Below are 14,606 nucleotides of genomic sequence, written 5' to 3' on the forward strand. Positions count from 1 at the left end.
TACACTTCTTGAACTGTAATATGTCAGAATTCCATTTACAGAACTTTGCTTAGCAGCTCATAATTTAGATTTAGGCCAGTATCTAAGCTTCCAATCATACTTACTCTTCTTTATATTATCTTCCTTTTTCTACCCACTTCTTTTGTGCATTGGAAAAGATTTCTGCACCATAACATAACTGAGATTCTGTAGCATTGGGAACAGAGAATTTCTCCCTAAATTTTTACTCCACCAATTTGTGTAATAATTTTATAATGCTGGGGTTATGAAGTATAAGCACAATAATGATCATGAAGGAGTTTTACTTTGTGCTCATTGTATTTATTTAGTACCTATTATGTGCCCACCACTTGCTGAGTCCTACCTGGGATAGAGGAGAAGAATGATATTCCACAAGGAATATAAAGTATAATTAAGGAGTCAAAAGACTAATATATGAAAACAGCAGCAAACAATACAATGAATGTTATAAAAAGAGCTGACATTTATATAACATCTTAAGTTTTAAAACATTTTACATTTATTTCTTTATAGACAATTAGAGCATAAACTAACCAAAAATAAAAATTCATATATTTATTCAACAAAAATTTAATTAAGTATTAGTTTGGTGTGATTAGGATTTACTGCTCTTCTCATTCTATTTTCCAACTCCTCAGCCTTCTTTTTTTTATACATAAAGCTTTTCATTTTTAAAACATATGCATGAATAATTTTTCAACATTAACCCTTGCAAAACTTTGTGTTCCAATTTTCTCTCCCTTTCCCCACCCCTTCATCTATATCTGTATCTCTATTTTCAGTTCATCACAAGTCTTTACCTTGGGCCTTATATTTATTCATTCTATTCCTACTGATGGTCTTATCAGGGATGTCTGTGAATTCAGTTAATATCTTTATATAGCAGACTTCCAGATCTCTAGGTCTAGCCCATTTCTTTTTTCCTGAGTTTTAGTGTGCCACCACCAACTTTTGAATGTTTTAAATTGGACTACAGCATGTCAAACTTAACATGTTCAAAACAGAATTCATTGAGGTGAAAACCACTATTCTTTAAATCACCCAGGAGTCACAATCTCAGAGTCATTATCAATTTTTCACTTTCATCTCTATATCCAATCACTTGACAAGTTTTTATTCTATCTTTAGTATATCTTCAGTAGCTATATTCTCATGGCTACCACCCTACTTGAGACTCTCTAGTCTGGATTATCATAGGTACTTCTAATGGGTCTTCCTGTTTCAGGTCTGTCCTCTCCCAAATTTTCCACAGAGTTCTCAAAATGATACTCCTGAAACCTAAATCTGTTCCCTTTATGCTGTTCCCTTGCTCAATAAATTGCAGTGGGCTTCTTATTGCCTCAGAGATAAAATTTCCTTTATTTCCCACTTAAACTCATTCATGATCTGGCTCTTGTCTACTTATTACTTAATATTCCTTTTCTTGACATAATAATCTTTCCCCCTTGCTCTGTGGTCCAGCCAAGATGGTTTACTTGCTTATATTAGCCTTGCTACTTCATATACTGGATTTACCTCTTTGCAAAAACTATTCCCTATGCCTCAAATGTTCTCCTTTCCTTGGCTTTGCAGAGTTGCGAGCCTAGAAGAGATATTCCTACTGTATTTAGAAAACTAACTTTGAACTGTCCTTTTTCATAGTTTTCAGTGCTTCATTAGTAAGAGTAGAATATGTACACCAAATTTATCTGAATTCACTAGGACCTAAAAATATTCAAGTTAAACAGACCAATTTGATCATCAGCACATTTTTTTTCCATCAGCACATTTTTTACTGAGTTTCCACTAAATGCCCAGCATTTTACTTCTCAGTTTAAAATACTTTTAAAATTGTGGTTCTTGTACTCCAGCTCTTAACCATTATAATAATTTTTCTAGTTCAGCATTTCTCTTCATTCTTTCATTCAACAAACATTTATTAATCACCTAACATGTGCTAGGTGTTGTGCAAGAGCCAACTTTAGAGAGATCTAACTCTAAAACCCAACTTTTTAATCTTCTTTTTAAATAGGAGCTGTCCAAGATCACGATGCCAGTTATATTTAATGAACCTTTGAGTTTTCTGCAGAGACTAACTGAATATATGGAACATACGTACCTCATCCACAAAGCCAGTGCACTTTCTGATGCAGTTGAAAGGATGCAAGTATGTAATCACTGATTTGTATTGGTTCTGTGTATCCAAAGCACATAGAATGCATTCTTTAATAAACAGTTTACAGTAAGCTAAAAGAAAAAATATTCTTGAAAAAAAATTATTCTGGAACTATCAAAATAAATCAATAGTTACTTTTTTAGTGTCTGTTATATGCCAGAGACTGTGCCTGACACTGGGAATATACTCTATAAGGAGCAATGTAAACCATCATATATGTTTTTTCTCTTTTAGTTAAGTATCTATGATAATGTATTTAATATTTTAAGAGCAGAAACACTGTTATAGCCTCCTCTAATATAACGACTAGGTTTATTAGTAGCAGAAAAATCACTGGTAGATCATCCTATCACAGTAAAAGTATACAAGGAGACACCGCTGCCATTTTGGATTCTCAGTTTGGTCTTTTGGGAAAATGAAACCAAACACATAATTGCAATCCAGGAAATGGTTCTTTCCAGAATATAAGTTAATTTAGAGTGGTACAATGTGAATAAGATTTATGTTTTACATTAAGGTAAATAAAAGGAACTTTAAAGGTAAGCCATTATTTTGTGCCTTCTATAACTAGCAATCTTTTTGAAATTGATAAGCAACAGATTTGACTCTCTAGCATGTCTTTCACTTATTTATACTTAGAAGGTGAAGTTATACCTGTGAAAATTAATATCTGATTTTGAAGAAAATTATCTAGAGATTTACAATGTCACATAATCTTTTCTTAGATATTCAAAAAATGAATATATAATCATAATTTATTAGGTGAAACCGGGTTGCCCCATTGGTAAAAACTAATAATTTTTTTGAATGCCTTGAACGATACGCTATAGTGAGAAGAGCCTTGGATTTGGAGATAGAGGCTTCAATTCCAGCTCTGTCATCATTATAGCACCATAGGTATGAACTTCTACTGGGCTCTTTCCTCATCTGTAAAAAGAAGGGGGTAGACTAGATAATTTTTAAGATCCTTTATAACTCTGAATCTCCTCCTGTCATTGGAAAAAAAAAAAAGAAATTAAAACAGGAATTAGCTACATGTCCTTTGAATGTTATCAGGATACATTAGTGGTTTAAATGTATGCAGCATTCCACAAATTTTTACTCAATATGCCCCTAAACTCTTCCCCATACTATCAAGACTTTTAAGGATCTTTCTCACAGCTGAATATGCTGTAATCAGAACAAAAGCATTGATGTATATTGGATACCCTATTATTTTTCTGCAAAGTACCACAGTCTTCTGAAATATATATATTGTTTCTCTTATGCAAAGCAATATAGTATTTTAAACAGAATTCATTTTTTTCTTTGCTTTATGTAGCTTTATTGTTCTAATCCTCTTAGGAACAAATACTCTATGGGTTCTTTTTTAAATTTTTATTTTTTCAGTTTTACCACATTCCCTTATCTTTCTAACTATTGTTTAGATCATGATTAAAAAAAAAAAATTAAAGCAAAATGTTGGTTTGCAATTTACATCAAGTCCTTCAGATAATTTAGGACACTTTGAGGGAGATCATAACTCCAGAGTTTAGATAGAACATCACTGGTAGATGATCAAAGTAATTTTTACTTTAAAAAACGTTTTTATGTATACCACTAGTGCCATTGTTTAAACTGACTGCCTAGGGATTATGAAAGGTTTTGAGAATTCAGAGTAAACATACCAATAAAAAATAACTATAGTATATATGTTAAATGAAATCTTGATTCTTGAGTATGAGATTATTTTTAGCTTGAACCAATGTTTTGTCCCATAGTGTGTAGCTGCATTTGCTGTATCTGCTGTTGCTTCTCAATGGGAACGCACAGGGAAGCCTTTCAACCCACTGCTTGGAGAGACGTATGAATTAGTCCGGTAAAGATATCTCTGTCACTACATTTAAATATAGTTGGTGGGATATGGCTGATTCTTTCTAAGTGTAGTTTTCCTTATAACTTCTGGTTTGTTTTTATACCTATTTTTCCTTTTATTAATGAAGTGTTGCCTGACTTTCCTACATAATCTGGCCTTTAGAATCTGTGACTGTTTAAACTATTTTCTTAAGAAAAAATTTTAGTTTGAGCCAAAAGGTAATTTTAATGCCTTCTAGGAAAAGGGAACAACTCAGAACTTTACTTAAAAACTTTTGTTGATAACACTAAAATGACTTAAAAGAATTTATTTTAACTAATATTAGGCAATAGTATGCTATTAAAGTTCAAAAAGAAGAAAATTGTCATTTAATTATTGAGGGTCCTTGAGATTTATTGTACTTTCTTAGACCTGCTCTGTTAACCAAATTAATTTTTCAAAAACATTTAGTATGTGCAGCTATGCATATAATAGGAACAAAAAAATATGATTTTATTTAATTCCTCGTGCTTGTGTTTTCCAGCATATTTATGTGGTTTACTAAGGAATCTTTCTTGATGTTCAAATTTCACACATCCACTTCTTTTCTCCTCTACCTCTCATGCCAGACCCTGCCTTTTTAAACTAGAAATAAAACTCTTGACTTCGTTTAATTTTTCTCCCCATAGAAAATTTTACAGATTGAAGTATCAGGCTTTAAATTTCTATAGGTGGCATCACTGTGCCCACACATTTATATGTTAATAATAACTTTGACATGAAGAGTAGTTGATGTGAAAATGGGTCTTGGATTCACCAGTTTTGAAAATGCTACTAGAGTTTTGAACTGGTTTCTACTGTGGTGTTCTGTACATCGGGATTATAATATTGATTTATTTACTTAGTAATTTCTTTTTAAGTCACAAAATAGTTATATCAGAGATGTCAGGAGTATTTTATGGTTTACCAAGCACTTTGCTAATATGCCTGTGAAACAGAAAGTCGTATCATAACCATTTCGTAGGTGGGGAAACTATGATAATGTTTAAGTCACTTGCCTCAAGTCACACAGCAAGTAAGAGTTAGAATCAAGACTCAAACCTAGTTATCTTCAGCCTGGATTTTGTGCTCTTTCCTTTTATATAAGTGACTGAAATAATAGCATTACAGAACAAATTTAATTTACAGTATTTTTTTCATTCTTGAAGAGATGATCTTGGATTCAGACTTATCTCAGAGCAAGTGAGCCATCATCCTCCAGTGAGCGCATTTCATGCTGAAGGATTAAACAATGACTTTATCTTTCATGGATCAATTTATCCCAAACTCAAGTTTTGGGGTAAGAGTGTGGAAGCTGAACCCAAGGGAACCATCACTTTGGAGCTTCTTGAGTAAGTTGATATGCTGTCATTAGTCTCCCTATGTACATGCACATGTGCACATACACATGCACACATTTTTTAAAACTGAAAATTATTCATTTAAAGAAAACAATCTACTTCATGTATAAAAGGAAATTCACTATTACTCTACATTAAATGAAATAAAATCTATATACGGTGGATGGAATCCATTCTGCCAAAACTAGAGTATTTTTTTTCTTATTATTTCTTATTCTAGGGATCACATTCTAGGAGAGATGTTGACAATTTCATTGTGTCCGGCTTCTCTGAATATTTGAAGGGGTGATATGTGAAACAGGGATTAACTTGATTCTCCTTTACTTTAAAGGGAAGACGTTTTCAGAAGGAAAAACTCCCTAATACCTAGAACTGTCCAAAAAAATTACAGTCTAACCCTGGGAGGTATTGGATTCCCCAGGAGTGAAACAGTTTAAATAGAGACTGGCCAGCCAGTTATGGAGAATACCCTAGTTGGGATTCATGCTTAAATTGCTAAATCTTGAACTTAGATTTACTTAGATTAGATGTCGTAGTTTCTTTTAACTGCAATTTCTTTGGTTAAATTACTGCAATTAGATTCATGCAATGTGAACAATGTTTGTATATTTTTAAAAATGGAATTAGTCTGTGTTATAATGTACAGTCATAAACGTATTCTCAAATCTTGCCAAACAACCTTTGTAAATGATTGTAACAGTGTTTAAGCCTGTAATCTGCCATTTTTCTAAATGAATTAAGTTCTGTCATCATTTCACATGTTTACTAATTGTGAAGATAGTTTCAGAATGTCTAACAAAAGCATAGAATTTTAGAATTACAAAGTATTGTAAGGATGATCTAATCCATCTTCTACTTCCTTTCCTCTTCTAAAAGAATATTTACAAATCAGACCAAAAGTTATGGTAAAATCAAGCTCAAGTACTAATCTGTGTTTTTTTTTTTTTAAGGAGCATTTGCAATGCACCAAAATTTTCCTGCTTTGTTGATGAGCTAGTTTGAAATTTGTTTAGAAAGCCTTTTGGGATCTTGTTCCACTTTTCTACTTCATTTGCATTTGAGGAGGGGATGTATACTTCTAGTTATTTTCATACAAATCTTTTTTAATCAGTGATAATAGTTTAATTTAAAGTTTGAGGGAATTATTTAGAATTATTCCTATAATCTAAATTTGTTTTCAGAATACACATTAATGTATGTTCCATTTTATCTTTTTGCACACTAAGTGCTTAGGCATGTTACTAGTTTATTTCAATATTGGATATGTACTAAATCATTTCTTTTTAAATATATGTTATAGTTTTTTAATATCACCATAATTTCCTCTAGTTCCCTAACCCTCAACCCCTGAGAGCTGTCCCATATAACCAATAATATTTCCCAAAAGAAAATAGCAGCTTCACTGCCCATTACCAATATCAATCTTTCATAAATGTTATCTTTCTCATTAGACAATGAGATCTTTGACAAAAGGGACTATCTTATTTTTCTCTTTATATTTCTTGCATTTAGCATAATAGATCCTTTAATTATTCAGTATGCTAAAAATAAAAGTCTAAAACTTATACTCATAGACTTCCCACTTCTGCTAAGGAGTAGGGGTTATGAAGTCTTTTCATAGTTTTTCTTTGCAGACAGTCTCTTTCTTTTAATTTTTTTCATTGTTCACTTTGATTTTTTTTTGTTGTTGTTGTTGTACTCGTGTGATATATTGTTTTCTTGTCTCTGCTTACATCAATATGCATCAGTTCATATAACTCGTTATATGCTTCTCTGTATTCATATTCATCATTCCTTAACAGCACAATAATATTCTTTTACAATTATGTTCCACATTTCTTAGCCATTCCTCATTCAGTCTTCACTTTGTCTTCAATTCTTTGTAATCACAACAAAGTACCACTTTAAGTACTTTGATATATATGGAAATTTCCTTCTTGTCAAGGCATCCTTGACACATAAATCTTACAATAGAATCTATAATAATTTCTATAAACTAATTTTGTTTTCTTTTCAAGAAATATTTTATGTATATCACTTGGTTGTTAAATGACATTGTGGAAGGCTTAAGTTTTCTCAGCCTTCATAATGGCATTTGCACTAAATTCATCAAAAATGCAAATGCCAATAAATAATTCTTCTCTATTGACAGCTAATGGGTTGGAGTTTGTTGTTGTTTTTAACCTTGACTGGGTGCTACTTTTAAACTTCTTAGGCTATATCATTTAGAGAACACTTTGTTATATGTATTATATCTTCCTTTATAAGCCAGTGTTTTATTAGCTAAGTCAAACAACATAATAATAATGTCCTATTTCTCCTTTACTTTTTTAGGCACAATGAAGCCTATACGTGGACAAATCCTACTTGCTGTGTACATAACATTATTGTGGGTAAACTCTGGATTGAGCAGTATGGCAACATGGAGATAACAAACCATAAGTAAGTTAGACTTTCACAGTGGAATCCACATACATGTTCTTTTAAAGCAGCTAATGGAGTTTTGTGAGTTTCTGATAAGAATAACTGAAGTGTGCCTGGGAAACAGCAGGCACTTAAGAAATGCTTGATGAATGAATGATTGAATCTGTGATAGTGAATGAGTCTTCACTTTTTTGAGCCTCAGTTTTCTAATCTGTGAAATGAATAGGTTGTAGCAATTGATCCCTAAGGAGATAATATTTATAAAAGCTCAAAGTAGTGTATAAATAAAAGCGATTGTTATTGTTAGAGTAACTATGAAAAAAAAAGGAAAAGAAGAGTAACTGTGGTGGAAATTGATGAATTATCTGAGAAATAAATTGGGACATAGTAGTAGAAGTGGAAAGAGGCTGATTTGGCGATGTCAGGACCCAGGGTTTGAATCCAGACTCCCACCCTTGGATAATGTTGTGATCACAGACATTTGCCTCTTCTCTGAGTCTTAATTTTCTTAGCTACAAAATGGAGATAATATAATTGCACTGATTGCCTCAGAAATTGTGAATAAACTTTTTTATAATTCTGTTATATCAATGGGAGCAGTAGTTATTATAAGCAACAAACAGATCATGTTGCATCTAACTTTATTATTCAACTTTTGGTATTATTATACCAGTAAGTTGGTTGGGGCAATTTACTTCATTCTGTGTCATGCTCTTTATAAATTTTTGTCCAATAAATGTAGATAGTCATTTAAATGTGATGTCTTTATCTTAGGACTGGAGAGAAATGTATATTAAACTTCAAGCCATGTGGCCTTTTTGGAAAAGAATTACACAAAGTGGAAGGTTACATTCAGGATAAAAGGTAATATTCCTATTTTAATTATGAAGTAAATAGAAATAGGCTTCCACATTAAAACAGTTATGAGATAAATTTACAAGGAGTGTTGGCAAGAAGTTGAAATGTTCACCTACTGTCTTTTTTATTTTTATTGAAGCTTTTATTTTCAAAACATATGTATGAATAATTTTTCACCATTGACTCTTATAAAATCTTGCAATCCAATTTCTCCCTTTCCTCCCTCCCCTCTCCTAGATGGCAAGTAATCCAATATATATGTTAAACATGGTAAAAATATATATTAAATCCAATATATGCATACATATTTATATAATTATCTTGCTGCACAAGAAAAATCTGATCAAAAAGGAAGAAAGATGAGAAAGATAATAAATTTCAAGCAAATCACAACAACAAAAGTGAAAATGCTGTGTTGTGACCTTCTCCTCTCACTCCCCCACCCCTCCCCACATCCCCCCCAGTCTTCTCTCTGGATCTTCCTGTCTTTTTTTAATGTAACTGACAAACCCCGTTAGAGCAGAGCCCTGACTCCCTGTGCTGATGCTAGCCTCTTTTTACAGCAAAAAGAAGCTACGGGCCCTCTACGGGAAATGGACAGAGTGCTTGTACAGTGTGGATCCCGCCACCTTTGAGGCGTGTAAGAAGAATGACAAGAAAAATGCAGATGAGAAGAAAAGCAGCAAACAGGTGATTTTTGTGACAGTACATTCGTAGCAATGTCAGACACTATCATCAGGCATGCCTTGTTCCCTTCACAGGAGAGACATGGTGGGACCACATATAAAGTTGTATTCCCACAGATTTCTGTTTGCTACAAGAGCTGTTTTTTGGGTCTTTTTCTAGAATATGCATTTTAGTCTAAAATGCATTAGACTTGATACATTAGCATGTGCCCCCAAATGGGCATGATTTTCATCCCTTTTTATCAAACGTTTTAGATTGATCAAAAGTTGTGTTTTTATCTAATTGACCCTGAAATGGAAAAGTTGATTCATTCAACAAGTATGTAGGTACCAACCAGCATTTTGCCAGGTATAGCCATAGACTCTGATAAAACCAAACCGTGTTTGCTTCAAGGATCTTGGATTCTGTACAGAGAAAAGCAGATATATATGTAGGTCAGAAATAATTTTTAGAGGAAAGACTATTAGCAACTGGGGGGGGGGATGCAAGATAGGCTTCCTCTAGTAAGTGGTACTTAGGCTGAGGATGAGAAAAGGAGCGAGCACATAACAGGAATGGGAAAGTTGGGGAAGGTGTTCAGTTTGTAGTGATTTGGAGGCAAGAGGAAGAAGGAGCTGGATGAGAAATGGAGAACATAGAGTGAATGAAGGAGCATAATGTGTGATAAACTTGCAAAGGTATGCAGGACTGTTTTCACAGAGAACTTTAACTGCCACACAGAAGTGCGTATTTTATCCTAGAGATAAGAGGGAATTACTGAAGCACGAGAGGAGGGATGTGGTTAGACATGTGCTTTATGAATCTCTTCTTGGTAGCTATGTGGAAGAAGGTTGGGAAATGGAAGAGACAAAACAGAGAGGCCTGAACTAGACTGGTACTTGAGTGAGCCGAGGAAGGTCACGTAGGAGAAACAGTGAGATCTGTCAAATTATTGGATAGGTAGAAAGATGGAGCACAAAGAGTTAAGGGTGATTCTGAGGCTTGTACACATAAATGACTGGAAGGAGAGTGGCACCCTTAAAAAAATAACAAAGTTAAGATTGAAAGATTGAAAGGGGCAGCTAGATGGCTCCAGCCACTAAATAGAGCACCAGCCCTGAAGTCAGGAGGACCTGAGTTCAAATTTGGTTTCAGACACTTAGCACTTCCTAGCTGTGTGACCCTGGGCAAGTCACTTAACCCCAATTGCCTCAGCAAAAAAAAAAAAAAAAAAAAAAAAGATTGAAAGATGATGAATTCTCTTTAGGAAGTGTTGAGTTTGAACAGCCTATGGCACAATTAGTGGGACCAATGGGCAATTGGTGAGATGGAACTAGAGTTTAGGAAAGAGATTAAAACTAAATAGAACTGTTAATTTTCTATGTAAATGATAGGGGAAATCCATGAAATTGATGAGATTTCTAAGAGGACGAATGTAGATGGAAGAGAACAGGACCCACAACAGGGCTCTCAAAGTGCCCATACACAAGAATCAAGTTATGGATGTAATCCAGTGAAAGAGAATGAGAAAGAACAATCAGAGAGATAGAGGAGAAACATTCACAGAAACACAGGCAGAGAGCAATAGAAAGTTCATGGAATGTTTCCATTAAGAGCTCCTTGGTAACCTTTGAGAGAGAAGATTTGGTTAATGATGAGGTCATAAACCAGATTGCAACAAATTGAGAAATGAGAGGTAAGAAAGTGGAATGGGTGAGTCTAGAGAGTTTTTTGTTTTGTTTTGTTTTTAGGAATTTGGCTGTGAAAGAGCTTGGGAAGAATGGGGGTAGGGAGAATGTAGAAAATCAAATGAAGTTTTCCTAAAAATTTGGAAAATCAGGGCATGTTTGTAACTAGTAGGGAAGGAACCAGTGGATAAAAAGAGACTGAAATTTAGGGAGAGAATCTGATCCAAGGGGTAACAACTGACATTCAGGACACAAAAGAAAATGGTTTATCATTGGCAAGGAGAAGAATCACTCATCTCTTTCTCCAAGACCAAGTCAAATAAAAAGAGGGTAAAGGGTGTTATGGGAAGAATTTGAGAGATAAAGGTGGAGAAAAGGTTTAAGACGAATAGCTTCAGTGTCTTCAGTGAAGTATGAAACATGGTCTTCTGCTGAGAGGGCAGGTGGTGTGAGAGGCTTGAGAAGAAAAGAGATTTGAAATAGATGCTGTGGGAATTAGGATTAAATATCAGTCAGGGAAACAAAAAAGGATTAGTGTTGTATCAGTTGGGAGCCCACTTGAGATTATATAACATAAATTTGGCGAGGATACAGTGAGCACAGTCATGTGACTTCCTACTGTACCATTCAGCAGCAGAGGAAGCGAATAGAGGAAGTAATCCATAATAATCTGTTGTTGGGGGGAAAATGAATAGGTATAACATAAGAAAATAGATAGTAATTTTACTTTCTCTCTCATTGTAAGTGCCTGTGACTGACATGCTACATACTTTAAATGTTAAAGAGATATTTTTTCCCTAAGAGAAGTTTTGTATTTTATTTTAAAATTTGAAGTTCTTAAACTATACAGCTTTTCTTGAAATTTATTTTCATAGTTAATGAATGCCATTCTATTGTCTTTTTTTTTCTATGAATAATGAGCATGATAATAGTCACAGAGGTGAATTAGCTTTAGTGTCCTGTTGCCATTCTCTTTTTTAGACCTTCCTCTTCTAGTTTTCAGAGTTTCTGATCACTCTTAAAATCCAAATAAGTTATAAGTAAATGAGTTACTGAGAAACAGATACTCGAAACAGATACTCTGGTCATTTTTTACCATAAGTAAATATTTCTTTTCTAAGGAGCTGCTTTCCCTTGAACTCTCACATAAATATCATATTTTTCTGCCCATTTCAATAAACATTTCTAAAAAGAAAGTGATGCTATCTTAAATACATATGTATATATACACATGTATATATAATATATGCATTTGCATGTATCATTAACTCTACACACAAATAGAGCCCCTTCCTCATAGCAAAGAAAAAGTTAACAAAATAAAATGACACATTGAGACATATCTAACCATGCTGTAAGAATTTTGCAAAAATATTCTAATCTGTACTTATCTTTTTCTGCCTCTAAACTAATTATTTATTGTCTCATTATCATCATCGTCATCATTAGAGATTTAGAAATGGAAATGACTTTAGAGATCATATGCTATGATCCCTTTGTTTATAAATACAACACCAACTTCAATAGTTTCTCTCACACAAAAGGAAGATACTCTGACCCTTTAAAAGGAAATAGAATTTTTGAGAGACTGAGAGTTCAACTATCATGTCTCTCACACTTGCAATGTACTCCCCTCCCTTCTCATGTCCACCTCCTGGTTTCCTTCAAGTTCCTGCTAAAATCTTGCTTTCTAGAGGAAATCTTTCTTAATCCTCTTAAACTTAATGTTTTTCTTCCTTCTGTTGACTATTTCTTATCTGGTCTATATATAAGTTTGTTCATACATATTTGTTTGCAATCTATGTAAGTGTCCCCCATTAGATTGGAAATTCTACAAAGACTTTTTGTTTTTATTGTGTCTCCAGCACTTAGCACAGTTCCTGACACATATAGGAGCTTAATAAGTGTTTTCTGACTGACTTAATTAAGAGAGGCTACATGAAAGAAAATAAAGAGAGCTGCTTTCCTGAGTGAACTCTTTATCTTGTTAAGAAATATGAAGAGATTTTTTTTTTTTTTGAGAAAGGATTTTAATTAGTAAACCTATGTTTTCAGAATTGAAAGGATCAATAGTTATAGTGATGATTAAAGGTGATTCTGGGCTGTGATTTTTTCCACAGCTATTATATTAAATTTGTTGTTAATTACTTACAATAAGTAGCATAGGCTGTAACCTTTGTTTATATAAGCCTAGCAGATTGGGGACGTTTACATATAAAGATGAATATAAGTTTATTGGAAGAGAGGTTTCTCCTACTTATTAAATAAAGAATACTTAATAAACTGGGGTAGGAACTCAAAGCTAAATGATTATTTTAAAAGATGTTAAGTTTTTATAAATAAGGGAATATCAAAGTATACCTTGATCAGCTTAAAATCTGGAATGAAGCTGAATCAGGAAAATGGGCCAATAGTAGAGGAATAATTAACCCCATCTAAGCTATACACGAGAGTAATTGATTTTAACCTCTGTTAGACAAAGGATAGTTTTTGTATTCTACATCATATTTGTACCTTTCATGTGCTTTTATCATATAGGGTTATAAATAATAAGGTTATTATTTTTCCATTATATATACCCACTCTATTTTTATTTTTATTTTATTTTATTTTATTTTTAAAATTTTTTTAAATAATTTTTTATTGATAGAACTCATGCTAGGGTAATTTTTTACAACATTATCCCTTGCATTCACTTCTGTTCCGATTTTTCCCCTCCCTCCTTCCACCCCCTCCCCCAGATGGCAAGCAATCCTTTACATGTTGAATAGGTTACAGTATATCCTGGATACAATATACGTGTGCAGAACTGAACAGTTTTCTTGTTGCACAGGGAGAATTGAATTCAGAAGGTATAAATAACCCGGGAAGAAAAACAAAAATGCAAGCAGTTTATATTCATCTCCCAGTGTTCTTTCTTTGGGTGTAGCTGCTTCTGCCCATCTTTGATCAATTGAAACTGAATTAGCTCTCTTTATCGAAGAGATCCACTTCCATCAGAATACATCCTCAAACAGTATCATTGTTGAGGTATATAATGATCTCCTGGTTCTGCTCATTTCACTTAGTATCAGTTCATGTAAGTCTCACCAGTCCTCTCTGTATTCATCCTGCTTAATCACTCTATTTTTAAGAAAAAATTTTATATTTAAATTATAAAATCTTAAAAAGTAGAAGTTGTTTCTTGTTTTCTTTTTTTTTTTTTGTATGAACACTTAGTACATTGTTTTGTGTGGAAGCTGCTTAATAAATACTTGTTAGATTTAATCATACAAAGCATAATGTATTTAATAAGGAGAGATACAAGTGAAGTATTATGAAAGGGGAGTTGATGGGAGATAGCTTAGAAAAAGGAGTGACTTTGATTTACACTATCTCCTTGGATAGGAATCCTATTTTATAGTCCTCAAATGTCCCACTTATAAACTTGTCCAAATTTGAGCAGTGTTTAGTAAATGTTCAGTGGTATACTTAGTTTAAAAAATACTTAATATTCATTTTAACTCATATTTATTAATTACCTATCTGCTAAGTGTTGGAGTTGAACAAACTAATGAAAA

At 33.2% G+C, this 14,606-nt stretch overlaps 1 protein-coding gene across 3 annotated transcripts in view; it reads left to right on the forward strand.

Annotated features, from left to right (window-relative positions):
* Positions 1-14,606, forward strand: part of OSBPL1A (oxysterol binding protein like 1A) — a 298,973-nt gene that overhangs the window by 267,480 nt on the left and 16,887 nt on the right. For all 3 annotated transcript variants that reach the window (XM_051970326.1, XM_051970327.1, XM_051970328.1), the window contains 6 exons: positions 2,033-2,167; positions 3,937-4,034; positions 5,219-5,401; positions 7,745-7,852; positions 8,609-8,698; positions 9,256-9,382. In XM_051970326.1, the coding sequence (XP_051826286.1) occupies positions 2,033-2,167; positions 3,937-4,034; positions 5,219-5,401; positions 7,745-7,852; positions 8,609-8,698; positions 9,256-9,382 (741 nt within the window). The remainder of the gene's footprint in view (positions 1-2,032; positions 2,168-3,936; positions 4,035-5,218; positions 5,402-7,744; positions 7,853-8,608; positions 8,699-9,255; positions 9,383-14,606) is intronic.

Source organism: Antechinus flavipes, chromosome 1 (assembly GCF_016432865.1).
Source record: "Antechinus flavipes isolate AdamAnt ecotype Samford, QLD, Australia chromosome 1, AdamAnt_v2, whole genome shotgun sequence".
NCBI classification, from domain to species: Eukaryota; Metazoa; Chordata; class Mammalia; order Dasyuromorphia; family Dasyuridae; genus Antechinus; species Antechinus flavipes.